At 35.8% G+C, this 19,431-nt stretch overlaps 1 protein-coding gene across 3 annotated transcripts in view; it reads right to left on the bottom strand.

The window, feature by feature from the left end:
• BBS9 (Bardet-Biedl syndrome 9) overlaps positions 1 to 19,431 on the bottom strand; it is a 415,930-nt gene that overhangs the window by 187,364 nt on the left and 209,135 nt on the right. For all 3 annotated transcript variants that reach the window (XM_008686478.2, XM_008686476.2, XM_008686479.2), the window contains exons 18-19: positions 17,474 to 17,646; positions 13,618 to 13,770 (exon numbers count right to left, since the gene is read on the bottom strand). In XM_008686478.2, coding sequence (XP_008684700.1) covers positions 13,618 to 13,770; positions 17,474 to 17,646 — 326 coding nt within the window. The remainder of the gene's footprint in view (positions 1 to 13,617; positions 13,771 to 17,473; positions 17,647 to 19,431) is intronic.

Consider the following 19,431-nt stretch of genomic DNA (forward strand, 5'->3'; position numbering starts at 1 on the left):
GAAAGAATGGATTACATGTAGAAGAGAAATACAAAGAAAAGTTGTAGGAGGCAGGTCTGTGACAGGATAAACTTCAGCATGTTTATAGGCTATAGGGAAGGAACAGAGAGAGGGAGAGATCAAAAACATAACAGCCAGAATAAATGATGAATAAGTTATTATTCCAGAAACTAGTAGAAAATCAAAAGGGCCAAGTGAAGGACTGATCTTGAAGAAGAGGAAGAACCCCTCATACACTGCTGATGGGAATACAAATGATTCAACACTGAGGAAAAAGTATGCCGTAAAAAGTTAAACATAAATTTACCACATAACCCTGCAATTCAACTCCCAATAATCTACCAAGAGAAAACAAAACATATGTCCATATAAAGACATGCAATAAATGTTCACAGCAGCATTATTCATTTATTGGTCAAAACTGAAAACAACCCACATATCTATCAACTGATAAAAAACAAAATGTAGTGTATTCGTACAAGGGAATACTATTCAACAATAAAAAGGAACAAACTGCTGACACATTTTACAATATGGATGAACCTCAACAACATTATATTATGCAATAGAACTAGATCCAAAAGAATACTTATTGTACAATTCTAACTATATTAAAAATCCAAAAAAAGGCCAACTTAGACAAAAAAGTAGATTAGTAGCTTCCTGGCGTTAGGGGTGGAAGAGGGGATTAAGTGTAAATGGGCACAAGGGAGCTTTTGAGGATAATGGTAATGTTCTAAAACTGGTTTGCAGTAATGTTTGCACAATTCAATAAATACACTAAAATTCATTAAATGGTACATTTCCAATGGATGAATGTTGCAGTATGAATGTTTGCAGTATGCAAATTATACACCAATAAAGTGTTGTTTTTTTTAAAAGAACAGGCTAACTTGACTGGCAAGTGCGTTGGCAGAAGTGGAAGTTAAGATTAGGAGTTGGGTCCCATTCTTCAGAGATCTTTGAATGCCAGAGAGACAAGTCTCAACCAGATAGACAAAGGAGATCCTCTGAAGGCCTCAGAATTGGATAGGACAAACCAAATAAAAAATACAGATAATTACATTCAGAAGATTAGTCTTATCAAATGTGTCAGATAAGAAGTTGACACATTAGATCATGAAGACCAGGAACTGTGGGCTTCCTTGAGCCTCAACTAATAAGAGCTGATCCTCTTACATACTTTCACCCTGAGTCACAAAGGTGGGATAAAAGATAGAGAGATGTCCCATGAAAATCTATCACTTCCACGGGAAAAACGTCTCCAAGAATATGGCCTTTGAGCCCATCATTCCGACTTGAGAAATCAACTGAACACGCATATTAAGTGCTGGCTAGAACCCAGTCCTCGATGAGGATAGAGGGAGGCAAAGAATCAATATGTGGGTGCAAAGGTGGTTGGATTTTCCCAAAATCTAATATTCTGCTACAAGGGATTGAGAAATCATATAAAAGGAAACTTAAAAACAATAATATAGGGTGGTCCATCAGGGAAAATAGTGAAGTTATATATCTATTGATTTTACTGCACAACATTCTACTAATGATTCCAAAGTAGAGTGATAATATATTTAAATCCATTTGAAGTCCAATGCTCCTTCTGCCTCGGGAGACATGGAGGAGCAGGAGCCATAACTCTGCGCTACCCTATGGCCATGGGCCACGACAAGGGCCACAAGGTGACTAAGAAGGTGAGCAAGCAGCAGCTGGTGCCTCACCAAGTACACCAAGTTCCAAGTTCGTGTGAGACATGATCTGAGAGGTGTGCAGCTTCACCCCATACGAGCACTGTGCCATGGGGTTGGCTCAAGGTCTCCAAGGACAAGTACACCCTAAGTCATCAAGAAAAAGTGGGGACACACATTTGTACCAAGAGGAAGAGAGAGGAGCTGAGCAATGTCCTGACAGCCATTTTGGAAAGCAGCAGCAAGGACTGAACTAATAAAGATTTTTGGAACTTGATAAAAATAAAAAATAAAGTCCAATGTTCAAAATTCATTTCTTTTAATTAGATCAAATCACTTTTACCTATTACTACCTTGTTCCTGAATATACAGTTGAGTCTCACAAAGCATCTTTTTAAAAATATATCATCTCAATTTATCTTTGGTTACATTTCGTACTTTCAAGCAACACTCAGGGCACTATTAGCCCTCTGGATATTAATATACAGGGAAACATATCAGTATTGATATAACTACTTAGCTGTTCATAGATAATCCTATAAAGATCATACATCTTTTTATTTTGTTAGGTAATATTGTAAAATAATCTCTCCGGCTTTGTTTTCCATACCTGAGAGAAAGAAAGAAAGTGGGGGAAGGGAAGAAAGATAAAGAGGAGGGTTATAAGGATGGTGATCATTGTTTATTCACAATTCAAACCATTCAGAACTCCATTTACAGAAAACTAATATAAAAGGAATAATTGTGCTAGACAGGATTAAACAGGAAGATAGATAACATAAATGAAAGAAAACTCATACAATTAAAGATAATTAGAAGCCACTTAAATATTTTTTCTCTCATCACTGATACAAAAAGATAAGATTTTCATTTCCTTATAATGGGTTCATTAATAGTTTTATTGTAATATTAGAAACATCTTGTTTCTGGGTGTATCTCAAAGGACTAATTTTTTTAAAAGAACTAACAACAAATAGAAATTTTAGCAGAATAGTATGTCCCTGATTACTTTTTGTTTAGAATACTTTATTATCAGACAGATGATCAAATTTCTGAATCTGAAAAATTTGCCAAAATAAAATCCTAATACTGAATTTACAGTCTAAGTAGGTATTCACACTAATGTTAGCAAGCAGAAAAACCAAATACCAATTGGAGAACATGCAGATAAAGAAGTATGCATTCAGTTTATAAAAAAACACATAAGCCCCAGGGAAGTAAAGCATACCAGATGGATATTAAAAGTAGAATGTTTTTATATACGAATAGGTCTGCTTTCCCCTTGATTTATGTACAACCCGCATTAACGTCAATTAGTGTTACATACGTAAATCCAGGGAAGCATAACTCCAATGTCATAATACTACTCTGTACTTGTATATCTTGTTTGAAAACTAATTCAGTTTCATAAAGCCCTGTTACTTAGATCATTATCACTAGCGTCCACCAAACAAATGTTGACCGGCCAAAAACACACCCTAGGCTGGCACGAAATGACCCTTAAGGCCCTTTTGTTTCTGAAATTCTGAATTGAGGGAAATTTAAGATTCTAAGTCCGTTGCCTTAACCATTATGCAGATACAATAATTATTTATTAAAAATTTTACTAGAAGATAAGCACCCAGCTGGATGCTACTCAGACAGGTTCTAAGGGGTCCAAAGATAAAAGAGAAGAAGCCAAGTGACATACCCAAAATCAACATAAAGAGCTAGAACTAGGACCCAAGTCCATTGACACAAAATTTGATGATTTTTTTCCTTTTCTTTTTTTGAAACAATACCTGAAGGCATGGTTTATGTGAGCAAAGGTTCCTGGTAGTCCCCTAACCATCTGAGAGTACTTCCCACTACCTGCTATTCACAACCAGTGAGTGAAAATCATTGCATCAATGAAAGTCTTATTATAAGCTAGAATTTTTTTTAATTTTTTTTATTATATTCTGTTAGTCACCATACAGTACATCCCTGGTTTTTGATGTAAAGTTCCATGATTCATTAGTTGCGTGTAACACCCAGTGCACCATGCAATACGTGCCCTCCTTACTACCCATCACCAGCCTATCCCATTCCCCCACCCCCCTCCCCTCTGAAGCCCTCAGTTTGTTTCTCAGCGTCCATAGTCTCTCATGCTTCATTCCCCCTTCTGATTACCCGCCCTTTCTTTAAGCTAGAATTTAAAGGGATTAAGGGGCTGCTAAAGGGCTCATTGGTTGAGCAGTTGTGCTCCACTCTTGATTTCACCTCAGGTCACGATCTCAGGGTCAGAATATGGAGCCCAACATAGGCTCTGCACTCAGCAGGGAGTCTGAGATTCTTTCCCTCTGCCCCTCCCCGACTCACATGATCTCTCTCTCTCTAAAAATTAATCTTTAAAAAATAAAAAGTAGGGGCGGTGGGTGATTTAGTTAGTTAAGCATCTGACTCTTGGTTTCCGCTCAGGTCATGATGTCAGTGTCCTGAGATCTAGCCCCTAGTTGGGCTCCCCGCTCATCAGGTAGTCTGCTTGAGATTCTCTCTCTCTCTCCCTCTCTCTAAATAATAAATATTTTTTAAAATATATTAAATAAATAACAATAAATAAATAACAATAAATAAATAAAAGGATTAGAGAAAAGAAAAAAACAAAAGACATTACAAGAAACAATATAAAATTATGAGTTCACAATTGTCTGTAGTTAGAACCGTAATGTCTTCTGAGGTAGCCACTAGCCACATATGGCTATTCAGAGCTTGAAATGCAGTGCAAATGTAAACTAAACAATGTATTGAAGACTTACTATGAAAAAAATACAAAATATCTTGATAATTTTAATTTGATTACATGTTGAAATGATGTTTTACATATATAGGGTTAAATAAAACACATTATCAAGATTAATTTCACTTGTTTCATTTTGTTTTTTTTTAAATGTGGCTACTAGAAAACTTAAATTACATATATGGCTCATATTTGTGGTTTATATTTCTGTTGGAGCAGAACTTATAGCCACACACATATACTGAATATATCAGGGATACACTTATAACAAACACACTTGGGAGATTACATTCTAGACTGCACTCTGACCTAGTGGAGGAAAAATTCACATAATTTTAGAAGACCTTTGTATATTCCTCTAGTTTCACTGAGGGACTAGTGAGGTGAGAGTGAGATAGAATAAGATAACCCTCATCCTTATTCACATATCAATTAATCCAAGCTTGCCATTCAGTTATCTAATCGCTCTCTTTTGAGTGAATAAGAATAAACTAACTCATATATGGTTAAGTTCTAAACATCCAGGGAATAGAGAAATGAGTTTATAGGGTATATAGGGGAGAGAGAAAATACTTCCTTCAGAAAATACCAATGAAGACCAGGAGTTGGTGATCACATTCCATTTTTTAAAAAGTTATTATTTTTGTATATTTTGTGTATCTGTAAAATACACAGAACATAAAAATTATTATTCCTTTTTTAAGTATATAGTTCAATAGTGTTAAGTACATTTACATATTGTGAAAAATTATTTTCATGCTTATCAAACTGTGATCACTATAATATTAAAGGAAATTATTTAAGAATTTAAAGTCACCTAAAATCAAGTGGGTACCATTTTCAATTTTTTATATTCCTTCCACATCTTTGCACACTCATTTACTATAGATACATCTATTTCATTATTTGAAACTTACTACATACTAAATGCTACTTTCAATTATTTGAAATATTTACATTATTGCAAGTTTTTTAAAAATGAAATAATGATATGAAATGAGATCATATCAAATGGTAGCCCTACAATAAACTTAATCATTTTCTAATCATGGAAAGCTAGTTTATAGTGATTAATGTTATAAATGACCAACCTAACGGATTTATTTTTTTTCTTTGTGAACTATTTTCTTAGATAAATAGCCAAGAGTAGAATTATGGGGTAAAAACATATAAACTCCAATTTTTAACTTACCAATTCCGTTCATCCCCAAACATATGGCTGCAAATCTCTGTGCCCTATTTCTCACCTGTTTATTCTATCTCCTTCAGAGGAGAAAGAATCTCTTCTTAGCTCTTAAGTAGTTAGAAGAAAAACAAATGCAGCAACATCACCAAATCCCTGATACCTCCTTCTCAATCTATCAACACATTGTTTTTACTTGCCAATGGCAAGGAGGAAAATAGGCCTGAATGTTTCATCACATATTCCTTTGTGTTATCAGCCAAAATCATGCTCATTTAAAAAGTCATGGACCAAAAAGCTCTTAGACTTTTGCGTGACTTAACATGATTTTTATACATCAATACCATACAAATAAACAAACTGGAAGGAAGTTTTAAGTACAGAAAAAGTAACAAATAGCAAACTCCAAACCACAGGATCTCTGTTTAAAATTATGCCTAATACAACCTCTGTTTTGCAGAAGAGAAAAATCAGCCAAGTGCCTTTCTAGAACACTAATGACTATCAGTCATTACATCACACATATGTCATCTGACACAAACTTTTAGATTAGTAAACATTTTTCCTCTGCTACAACAGAGGGTTAGTGCTCAAGTGACAAGCCTTCAGAAAATAAGTATAAATGTCCCCAATTTCAATTCAGCCAATCAGTCCTGCTTTGACTAACAAATGTACATATAATTTTTACAACATGAAAGAGAACTTATTTTCCAAAGCTTTTCTGTCAAATGCAATAAGCATTAGAATTTGATAGCAAAGAAACTGAACTTCAGTATGAGTTAAATTAACAGTTACCTCTTCCTCTGATACTCAAGTTTCAGATGTAATATATATGTTGGGGACCTCTCCAGATTTTGCTACCTTTCTGATAGGTGTATACCCAACGAATATTGGATGATCATGAATATATACATATAACAACATGAATATGTACAAATAGTTTCCACGAATCTCCTTTTTCTTTAACCTGACTATAGTTTCGTTAAAGAAAACCTAGGATGTCTACATCCCACATGGAAATGATTAAATATGCCACATGACATACTAAAGCATGGACTTTGGAATAGATGGCTAAATATAGGTGCAATACTGAGCAAGCTGCTTAACCCTGCTTGGAGTCCCAAGCTCTTCATCCATAACTCGGGATCCATTACTGGGAACAATAATGCCATCTTCACAAGATGATTGTGATTTATATTAACTGAAGTAATAAATGAAATTTACTTAGACTCAACAGATGCTCAATAAACATGAATTTCCCCTCTCTTACCTTACTTCCTTTCTTAGATCCTCCAAAAATATATTCAGACTGACAAGGCAGTATTCCAATTGTACAAATGAGGAAATCTAGGTTTCTAACTGCTGACAAAAAGAAACTCTTGACATGGTTAATTTCTTTCAACATTATGCCTTTAAAGCCAAAAGTAAAGGTGAAAGCTCTTTCAAAAAGGAAGACTTTTTTTCCAAATTCTGGACTAAATTATTGAAATTGCAGTGGGCAGCTGGAAAATCCTCCTTCACTGGAGGATGTAAGCATCACAAGATGCTTTTCCTAGAGTGACAGTCCCAGTCCCCTCTCCTTGCTCCAGCCACAGGCTGACTTCAGGAAGGGGTGCCTGGTAGATGCCCTCAACGGGATGTGATATGATGGAAGGTAGATACTATGTAGGAAAGGCCTGCTAATAAGAGTAAAATGCTAATGTGGAAATGTGTGTTGTGGGGTTCCTAGCCAATCAAAAATTTAGGATATAGGAAATGACTTGCAGTTGAAAACGGGAGAAAAGTGGTTGGCTGACCCCCTTGTGCAGCAGAACTCATAATTATTGATGGCACATCTCAGAGCTTAGTGACCCACCTGTTGGAAGTCTAAAAGGAGGCTGGTACCCACAACATGCCTAGAGACAACTAATTGCAGAATGATATTCCTAAATGAGATAAGACTTACCACTCATGATCAGTTAACCAAGATCCCTTTCCCAGAAAGAAACCCTTAAGCTGCCACCAGAGTTGCTCTCACTGATGCCTACTGCATCACTTTTTCTCCAACTCTGGGGAACTTACAGGTGTAGTCCTAAAGCCATTCTGTTTTTGAACTCTGTTCTATATTTCAACTCCCAGTTTTCTTACTCTACTCATCAGAAATTAGTTAGTATCCTGACAGGGCCAGGACCATCTACATTATTTGAGCGGCCCAGAGCAAAAATTGAAGGAAAAATAGAGCAAATATAGGAAAATAGAGGGCCTCTTATTCAAAAGTATAAAGAATTTCAAGATGGCAAGCACAGGGCTTTAAACCAAACACAGAGTTGTGTGTGACTGTGCAGGCTGTGTGTCCATGAAGCCCACCCTGGACAGGGATAATGTGGAGCCCTCCAAGAAGACTGAATAACATATTCCATCCCCAAAACAACTGACCGTAACTAAGCGCACAAGCGAATAGTATTCAGGCAGTCTCACTAACCTGAAAACAGTACAGATGCTCATAACAACTCTTGACAAACCTAATTAATTATAAGATAAATTATCGCAGAGTTCATAGACCAAAAGTGATTATGAATAAATAATATTGTAATGACAACAAAAATTTAGGTTTGAAAATCAAAAGTACAGAAAACCTAAGTCTAAGGATTATGGAAGGGAAAAAAATTGTCTTCTAAAACATTTTGCTAATTTAGTATTATGTTCAAAAAAAAAAAAAGTAGGATAGATTACAAAAATGCCCACAATTCTCTACTCATCCAATAAGGAGGCAGAGTCTATTTCCTCACCCCTTTGATCTGGGTTGGCCAAAACCTATAGGGAATTAGAGACATGGCAGAGGCTTGAAGAATAGTTGTGCATTGGGACCTGCAGCCACCATGTGAATAAAACCAGGCCAGCCTGCTGGGCCAGGAGAGACATATGGCACAACGATGCCATCTAACTGTGAGCCAACTGCCAAATATGTGAGTAAGCACATCCCAGGCCATCCAGTCTCCAGCTGAGCCATCAGCTAACCAGGGACACATGAGTGAGCCCAGTGGAGATCAACCAAGCATGGCCCAGATCAACAGAACTGCCCAAGTGAACAACAATGAATTACTGCTGTTTTAAGTCACTAAGGTTTGGGGTGGTTTGCTGTAACAGTAAAATCATTAAATGATACAGGTAGTGCATTAGCTCAGCAGGAGAAAAATGGATTATGTAATAAGCAGGGGCTGAGACAACTCGCTCACCATTTTTGGCAGGGAGATTAGATTCCCACTAAATTGCATAATATATTCCAGATGGATTTTAAAAGTATATATAAAGAATGATAGCATAAAAATGCTAGAATAAATTATATGTTGATATTCATGTACTCTTGGCATGGGAAAGGCTTTCCTAGGCAGAGAAACCTTAAGGAAAAAGATGGATAGATTTTACTATATAAAACTTTTTAAAGTTTACACGTCAAGGAAACATTATCAATAAAAATAAAAGGCAAATGACAAATTGGTAAAACTTTTTGTATCTTTTATGCATGACAAAAGTATGATAAAAGATTGCCACTTCTAATATACACAAAAGAACTACTTGATACACTACTGAACAGAAAACATACAAACGAAAATCACTAGAAAACAAATGCAAATCGCTAATAAACATTGTAAAAATATTCAACGTCACAAGTAAGCAAAGAAAGATAAAACAACAATCAAATTCTCTTTTCAGGTCAAAATTGTAAAGATCAAAACAATAATACCTAGAAAACAGACATTTTCATATACTGCTTGCAAAACTATAGTTCAGTACAACATTTCTGCAAAGCAGTATGTGTAAGTACACACACACACGCGTGTGTGTATGCGTGAGCACACACACGCATGTGTGTATGAATTCTTTTTTTCTTTAGGGATACATCCAGATGAAACAATCAGGAATTCACTCATCGTCCTGATGCCCCTTCCCTTTTGGTATCCCCTCTGGAACCAAACAACACACACAAAGGAGTGTGGGGATGCCCGAGGACACAGGATCTTCCTCATTCTTGGCTAAGGTCTAGATTTTTGAGGTTCTAAATAGCAGAGTTTCAGAAAGATGATGTATTATTATAACCTCTTTTGTCTGAAAAAATGAATAGCACCATTTTGAGATGGCATAACTTATTAGTCAAATAAAAATGAAGACGAGTCCCCCAGAGTTGTAGTTAACATTTGTTGAGAGCTCATTCTCTACCATGCACTATTCGAAGCAATTTATGTGTTTACAGATTTCAGTCCTCATAAAAACTCCATGAAAGAGGAAGGATTCTACAGGTGGGAAAACTGATGCTTAGGAAGAGTTTTGTTTTCTCTTTGTTTGTTTAAGTAATTTGCCCAATGTCACAAAGCCAAGATTAGAACACAAGCAACCTAACTCTAAACATAGAATTCTTAACCATTTTACTAGGATACATCAGATATGCCACTTTAAACCCTAGAGCACTTATTAGCATGTATTTAAAGGAAACAATGCTGGATGTCTTACTGCAACCGTAGAAGCAGTGGCTTTCTCTAATAGGCTCTTGTGGACCAGAATCAAAGGTACCTAAACCCCAAGTCACTCAAAGATTAGAGACCTACTTCATGGGCTCACTATGTAAGCTAGCGGTACCTGCAGTTTCTGCTAAGATCTGCACAGATTTTATAGTGCTTGCCCTGGCCTTACCTACTTCTGTACCTGCTCAACTGTTTACAGGAATGAGTATACTATACAAACTAATTCACATTATAGCCAACTCAGCAATGCTTAATCATTTGTATATGAAGGACCTTGCTCTTCACTTTCAGTTTGTCCTAAGAACTATATTAGAATCCATAGCAGTTCCTAGACCACCTAATACCCGTAAGACCCCCAAACTTCCTCCAGTCCTACATTTCTATATCCTATCCTAGCCTCTCAAAGACAGGAAAGAAATTGGCTTCCAAGAGGAAGAATTCAACAATTATGTAAATAAGAAATGAAGAGAATTAGACTTTTCATGCTTCTGGACATACATTAATATTGAAAGAGTCCAATTAATTCTTATGCCACTCAGAACATGATGGGATTCAACCTCAACGATGTTCTATCAGCACAGATGTATTTCAGCAGATGATTATTTCAAATTTACTTTGGCATACATATACTTATAAAAAAAGAACAGAAAAGATTTTCTTAGTCAAGAATTTGCAGCTATAAAACTTTCTTAGCTATGACAGTTTACCTGAGTCCTCCAACTAAATTATTTAGGAAGACAGAAGAGAGCTTCCTTCAGTGGCTTTTGGGGATTTTAAAACAAACCATCCCAATGATTCATGTGCCTGAACTCAAAGGATTCTCTACCAGTCTGTTCTGTGTAAGTCCTGCCCTTATCAAAAACATAGCTTCAATAAATTATATTAGCGGCAATAAAGAATTCATTCATAGAGCAAATATTTATTAAGCACCTATAATGTGGCAAGAAACGTATCATCCTAAGAATATAGCGGTAAAAAAATAAGGCAAAAAATAAAATAAAACAGTTTCTGCCTTCAGAGCTTACACAATAGTTTTAGAAGGACACTGGCTTCTGCTTCTATTTTCACATAAGCCAATTATCACTCTTCATTAAATGCTAACAATGTAACACCCTCCAGATAAATGCAATAAAATGTAAATCTTTCACTGAACAGCTCAGAGTGCCTCTCTTACTGCTCCTGGATGAACTAAAGTGGCAGTAAGATTCACAGAAGGACTAACAAAAAAAATTAAATGTTCCCTACACATGAGAAAACAAGGATTTTACACAGGTAAAGATCTAATTTTAAACTTCTGTTTTAGGAAAACACTTTCAAAATCTACTGACAGTCGTGCCATGGAAAGTAAAACCACACTCTAGCATGGCTCTTTATTTCATGCGTTTGGCTAATCTGCCAAATAAATCATGCCCCCTACCCAGGCAAAGAGTAAAAATAAGAAATATTTACACCAGGTACAGAAAGTATGAGATAGTGAAGTACGTCATATGCCTGTTTGGTCACAGCAGAGTTGCCTAAAAGTGATTTTTCTCACTGTTAGACTCAACTTGAAACTACTATTAAGATCTGTTCTTTAATAAACTGTAGTTTGTCCATACCACAGAATATCTATATACTATATAACACACAACAAGATAGTATATACTTTTTTCTTTTTCTTTTTCTTCTAACAGTACGTACTGGAGCTCTTGCCATATTAACAACAATTTATCTCATAGTATTTATCTCATTTTATGGAAAGAAACCGAAGCTCTGAGAGGGTCAGGGAACTGCCAAAACCACACAGCTAATAAATGACAGAACTGGGGTCTTTGGACTCCAAGTCCCATGTTCTTTCTAATATCCTAATGCTTCTACAGACTGTCCCTCAAATTGCTTCTAATTTTCACATAACCATGAGTATTTCAAGAAACAACTGTATCATCAATACATTTATTGATGTCTACATAGTAAGCTATTCTTCTTTCCTCTAGAGAAGCTAACTGAAAAAAAAATCTGATTTGTCCATTCAAAATCAACAGAATATAGTAGAGGAGGAAGTGGGGGCAGGGTGTGGCAATAAAAGGCAATATGAGGGCATTTGTGGTGATGGAGCTGTTCAATATCTTGAATGTGGTGGTGGATACATGAACTTATACATGTGCTAAAATGGTACAGAACTTAAAATATACATACCCACGAACTAGCACAAGTAAAATTATGAAATTCTGAAAAAAAATCCATCAATTTTATCAATGCCAATATCCTGGTTGTGATATACTGTAGGTTTGCAAAATGTTAGTACTGGAGGAAAATGGGTAAAGGATATATGAGATCTATCTGTATTTTTTGTTATAACTGCAAGCGAATATATAATTATCTCAATAAAAAAAATCAATTAAAAAATGAACAGAGCATAGACCATAGGGGAAGGGAGGGAAAACTGAATGGGAAGAAATCAGAGAGGGAGAAAAACCATGAAAGACTCCAGACTCCAGGAACCAAACTGATGGTTACAGAAGGGAGGGAGATGGGGGGGATAGGGTAACCAGGTGATGGGTATTAAGGAGGGCACATGTGGTGATGAGCACTGGGTGTTATATACAACTAATGAATCGTTGAACACTACATCAAAAACTAATGATGTACTATATGCCGGCTAATTGAACATAATAAAAATAAATAAATAAAATAAAATAAAGAATTTAAATTTTTAAAAAATAAAAAATGAACAGAATACTCATACCACAGCCCCGATTTTGAAACAGATTAATGATATTATATAGAAGCATAAGAAGACATGTAGTCATTCAAAGCTGACTCCATTTAGTGGAATTGGCAGAGGTTTTTACCCATGGAACTTTAAATTTTAAATTTTAAAAATAATTACTTCAAGTCAGAGATAATAATTTTGAACAGCTTTTGGTGACATAAGACTGTAAGAATGAGAGTCAGATCACCCTAGCCATGCAAAAGATAAACCACTGATGGAAAGAAGAATCAGAAAGAGGAAGGAACAAGTCTTTTTGAACTAGAACAAAAAGCTGTTTAAGAGTTCCATCTCAAAACATCAACTGACATAATAATAGAAGTGTAAGCCAGTTGCTCAGTAGGACAATTAGGGAATTATGGTGATAATTATGAGAAGCACCGAGAATTATTTAATGATAACACTAAGCATAACAGCTACTATTTATTAAGCACATACCATATGCCTGGCATTGTGCTGGCTGGCTTCTTCACATAAATGATCAAAAATCCTCACAATAACTCTGGGAGGCAAAAATGTTGAAAATGATGGATCTTATGTAATTTACTCAAGATCAATAATTAGAAAGTTGCAAAGCTGGACATTTGAACCCAAGTTTTTCTGACTCTAAAGCTTGTGTGCTATTTGCTGCTCCACAGTACATAGGGAAGAAATACCTATCTTGATATTCTAGTACACGACTCTAGGGCGAGGGATAAAAATTCTATCCAGTAGTGGAAAACTATCATTGATATCATATTTACCTGCTTGTAAGTTCCATCTAGCAAGGTGTCCAGGTGTTGGAGGGGGGCAGGTGTTTTATCTTTGAACCTTGTCAATAGTCGGCGTTGAATGGCCCGAAATTGTACAGCTCTTTCAGATAAGAGTTCTTCTAATTTCTCACCATTTATCCGCAACTACAATAGAGAATTTCTTAAATTCAGGTTAAATGTGCACAACAAAACATTTATAAAGTGAGAATACAGGCAATGCCAATTAAAGCTTGACAGAGAGTAATGAAGAAATTTAAATGTATTATAAAGTTAAGAGAATTAAAACCGTGATATTTGGTACATGAATAGATAGATACACAGATAACAGAGTAGGATAGGTCACACGGAAATTCAGTAAAGATGACCTAGTATCACCGGGGAAAAGACAGATTATTCAATAAATGTCCTGTAATAACTGATTACAGAGAAAAAAAGAATAAGAATTTCTCCCCCAGTCCTTACGGCAAGATAAACTGGAGGAATAAAAAGTTTAGACACAATAAAAGTACTAGAAAAATTAGAATTTTTAAATAATCTTGGCATGACAGAAACCCTTATAACTCAAAAGCCAAAAGCCAGACATATACACACTCACACCCCTGATAAATGTGTAGCTAAGGGGGGGAAAAAGCAATTCTATATAGTTAAAAAAAAAAAAAAAGAAAAATATCATAAAGTGACAAGACAGCAAACTGCAAAAAGTAATAGCAATAACCACAGAGACAAGAAGTCAAGCCCATAATATCTAGAAAGCATCTAAGAATCAAAGAGAGAAGGACAAATCAGTAAGAAAAGAGTATCAATCAATAAAAAAAAGGGCAAAATTTATAGAAAAACTAATACAAATAGCTCTCAAACAATATAGCCTTTGATCTAGCAAGCCCATTTCTAGGAATTTATCCTAGAGGTATGCTTGCAAAAAGTAATGTACATACAAGGATATTCATTATAGAATTATTTCTTCTGTTGTAGTATAGTAAGATATTATTTATAATCAAAATACCCACCAATAGGGAAACAGGTTAAATAATAAAGACTACTTTGCAGGACTACTAAGTACTAATATGCAATGTTATCCAAAGACACATTGAATGAAACAAACCAAAAAACAGAAACAAAATACAGAATAGTATGTATAATATGCTACCATTCATGTATTTTTTAAAAAGAAATCTGTACATTAACATAGTTGTGACTGCATATAATAGTTCTAAAAAGATACAGAAGAAATGGAACACCAAAAGTTGCTTCCAAAGAGAAGACTGAGTGGCTGGAGGATGAGAATCAAAAATAGACTCTTTTTACTACAACTCTTCTCATAACCTTTGAATTTAATATTATTAAAATAAAAGAAAGCTAGTGAGAGTCATAGAGTAGAAGGAACATGCCATGAAATCAGATTATGTGAACTTCTGATTCAACTTTACAAAACAAGTCCTGAAATAAATATCATTTTCAAAATGTTCAGAAAAAAGGGGCACCTGTGTAGCTCAGTCGGTTAAGCATCCGACTCTTGATTTCAGCTCAGGTCAGGATCTCAGGGTTGTGAGATCCAGCCCTGCATCTGGCTCTGAGCTGAGTGTGGAGCCTGCTTAAGATTCTCTTTCTTCCTCTCCTTCTGCCCCTCCCTCCCTGCTCAAACATGCTCGCTCTCTCTCCCCCACAAAAAAAAAAAAAGTTCAGAAATCAAACATATTACAGTTTACATTTCTTATATCAAACCAAACTTCCTTTTCACTGTATGCATCCTCCAAACACATGATTAAAAAAAAAAACTTAGAATTTTATTAATGTCTTTTAATCCCAATTTCAGAAGCACTAAGTAACTAAATCAAAGAATATTCTCTTGAAGGGGGAAAAAAAAAAACCCTTTCATTACCAAAAGTTAAATGATATTTTTTTAAATAACTAAATTTTTTAAACAGAACATTAGCCTGATTATCAATAATACACTCTTAACAATATAATTTCCAGCTATAATACTTCATTTACTAAATTCAGGAAACACAAAAAAATGTAAGACACTTTCAATACTGACACATCAGCCAGGTTATCATTCCATTCAATGTGTAACCAAATATCAGTGATTGAAATGTTTTCATGTGTCAGAATTTCAACATTTAACAAATATTATTGATCCCAGGGCCAAGCATTGCTCTCTAGGTGCTAAAATTATTGCAATGAATAAAACAGACAAAAATTCCTGCCTTCATGGAGCTAACTCTAAGGGACATTTGGATTCCAAAAGCCATCTTAAGTCAAAGATTAAAATCATATATATTTTTTTTAAGCAGAGAGTGGGGCCAGAGAGAAAGGAAGCATAATGACATTGCTTTTTAACTGTATTACAAATGGAACTGCCTGTAGTTCATCATGTTCCCTGAACTATTCCCAGAAAGAAAATGCCCCTGATGTGGAAACTCCAGGGATTTACCAGCCAGTAAATAAGGGGGGGAAACTGTATGTCAAACTTACAGGCAATCAGAAACTAATATTTTGTGTTTTTAATATTACAAACAACATAATTAGTATAGTCTTTTTGTAGACTCTTCCATAAAACACTAAATCCCAGTTTTGCACAGTGAAGCAGGAACTTTTTTAAATATATCCTAGAGGACTGCAAAGGTTCTCAATCCTTAAAATACCTAAATGTATTCCCTAAACTGTCAATTTTAGTGCCGTGATTTGGCCAAAAGCATACAGTCCTATAAAATACTATCAGCACAGATGAAAGATAACCCAAGTAAGTTCAATTTATTTGATAATGACATGTTATTTGCGATTGTATGCACCGAAATTTTCCCTTTATGTTCACACAACTAAAAGAAGTCTTTATAGGTTAAAGTCCATGTTCTTAGAATGACCAAGAGATTGAACATTAGGTAGAACGTTCACGTGACATGACATATTCTCTCTGTCTCTCTCTGTCACACACACACACACACACATACACATATCACTGTCTATAAACTGAAATGCAAAAACCTACTGAGTACTTAAAAAGTAGTTATGCAAGAGAACCAATGCTTCCTTGAATAATGTTCAAAATCCTTTTGTAATCTGCCTCCTCCTTGTAATTGCCTACTGAGTCTATTTATGGGCAAATAAGTTAAGTAGAATCTGGTGAATTTTTTTTAACACATGAGATTTTTAAAATAATGACTGTCATTTGTCCAGTTCATTTACAGAACATGACTCTTGACTATTCCCAAATATCAAATCAATCTTCAAAGAATAAAGATTTTATACCATCATGATACTCAGAACAATCTAACACAGGCTCTTCCACAGAAGAAATGCAAAAATATTCAGGCAACACTGTCACTGTCAGATCTTATTTATTTAGATATTTAATCATTCAGCATTTACTAAGTGCCCATTGTGCCAGATACTGAAGAATATTTTATGTGGCTAACCCTCATTCAGATGCAGAAGTTCTGGTGTGCTTGTTAAAAAAGAAAAGGAAAAATCACTTTTCTTTATAATTACACCTCATTTATGGCCTGCTAGAATTAGTTAGCCAAATGGCTGCCGATAAGCTCCAATAATTTTAACACTGGGTTATTGGAGTCAAAGGTTAAGTCCCAATGAGGGAGAATTAAATCAGCTCTGTTCTGAAGCCAGACCACATGCTTAGCTCCAGGCAGCCACTCTGTTAATGTCTGCAAGTGATCACAAACTGGGCAAGAGGGCAGGAACAGATACACAAATCTACCATCCACATAAAATAACTACTTGAAGCACTCGATCTAATAGCCAAGTATACTAGAATTCTTTCCTCTGTAGCATCTCCTTCTCTTTCATATATTGAAAAACTGCAGGTAATATGAGTTATGGTAGTACACACCTCAAAATGATGATCAATCAACTCAAAATATTCTTGAAGGGGCATAGATCCAGAAAAAGAACAGGCAAAATCTTTGATTCCCTGTTTTTCAAAATATTCTTGAAGGCGGATAATAAGTTCATTCGTTATGAGCCAAAGATCTTCAAACTGTTCACTCTGAATGCGATACCGTTCTAAGAGAGAAAAAATAATTAAGGAAAAATGCTTATTAACACATAATTACTAGCTGAAATTACATGAGTTATCACTAACTCTGACATAAATACCCAAACAAAAAGGACAAAGGTGGTGTTGTGCGTTTTTTTTGGAATACAAATATGATTTCTACTGCTTTATTGCAGTTTTCTACATCAAGCACTTAACATTTTCAAATTTAATTCCCAAGGTTTGGGGTCACAGTAGCAAGCTGTAGAGTATGGTCCTTTTCTCTCTGTTTCTTATCATAGGTTTCTTTTTTTTTTTTTTTTTTTTTATTCAACAGAGATAGAGACAGCCAGCGAGAGAGGGAACACAAGCAGGGGGAGTGGGAGAGGAAGAAGCAGGCTCATAGCGGAAGAGCCTGATGTGGGGCTCGATCCCATAACGCCGGGATCACGCCCTGAGCCAAAGGCAGACGCTTAACCACTGTGCCACCCAGGCGCCCCTTATCATAGGTTTCAGTACAATAAAAACACCCAAATTTGAGCCAAAGAAAGAAAGAAAGAGGGAGGGACATTTTTTCATGTGTCTGTTAGCCATTTGTATGTCTTCATTGGAAAAGTGTCTGTTCATATCTTCTGCCCATTTTTTGATTTGATCATTTGTTTCTCGTGTATTGAGTTTGAGAAGTTCTTTATAGATCTTGGATACCAGTCTTTTACCTGTAGTGTCATTTGCAAATATCTTCTCCCATTCCGTGGGCTGCCTCTTAGTTTTTTTGACTGTTTCCTTGGCTGTGCAGAAGCTTTTTACCTTGATGAAGTCCCACAAGTTCATTTTTTCTTTTGTTTCTCTTGCCTTTGGAGATGTGTCATGAAAGTAGTTGCTGTGGCCAATGTCAAAATCATTAGCCATCAGGGAAATTCAAATAAAAACCACCTTGAGATACCACCTTACACCAGTTAGAATGGCAAAAATTGACAAGGCAAGACAACAAATGTTGGAGAGGATGTGCAGAAAGGGGAACCCTCTTACACCGTTGGTGGGAATGCAGGTTGGTACAGTCATTTTGGAAAACAGTGTGGAGGTCCCTCAAGAAGTTAAAAATAGAGCTACCCTATGATCCAGCAATTGCACTACTGGGTATTTACCCCAAAGATACAGATGTAGCGTAGAGAAGGGCCATATGCACCCCAATGTTCATAGCAGCATTGTCCACAATAGCTAAATTGTGGAAGGAGCCAAGATGCCCTTCAACAGACGAATGGATTAAGAAGAAGTGGTCCATATATACAATGGAATATTATTGAGCCATCAGAAAGAACGATTACACAACATTTGCAGCAACATGGACGGGACTGGAAGAGATTATGCTAAGTGAAATAAGTCAAGCAGAGAAAGACAATTATCATATGGTTTCACTCATTTATGGAACATAAGAAATAGTAGGGAGATCTGTAGGAGAAGGAAGGGAAGAATGAAGGGGGGGTAAACAGAAGGGGGAATGAACCACGAGAGACTATGGACTCTGAGAAACAAACTGAGGGTTTCAGAGGGGAGGGGGATGGGTGATTGGGATAGGCCGGTGACAGGTATTAAGGAGGGCACATATTGCATGGAGCACTGGGTGTTATACGCAAGCAATGAATCACGGAACACTACATCAAAAACTAAGGATGTACTGTATGGTGACTAACATAACATAATAAAAAATTTTAAAAATAAAGTGATGTGAAGAAAATGTATAAACAATATTAAAAATGTATTTAAAAAGGGGGGGAAGGAAGGAAGGAAGGAAGGAAGGAAGGAAGGAAGGAAGG

The sequence above is a fragment of the Ursus maritimus genome, unplaced genomic scaffold, assembly GCF_017311325.1.
Source record: "Ursus maritimus isolate PB19 unplaced genomic scaffold, ASM1731132v1 scaffold_3, whole genome shotgun sequence".
NCBI lineage: Eukaryota > Metazoa > Chordata > Mammalia > Carnivora > Ursidae > Ursus > Ursus maritimus.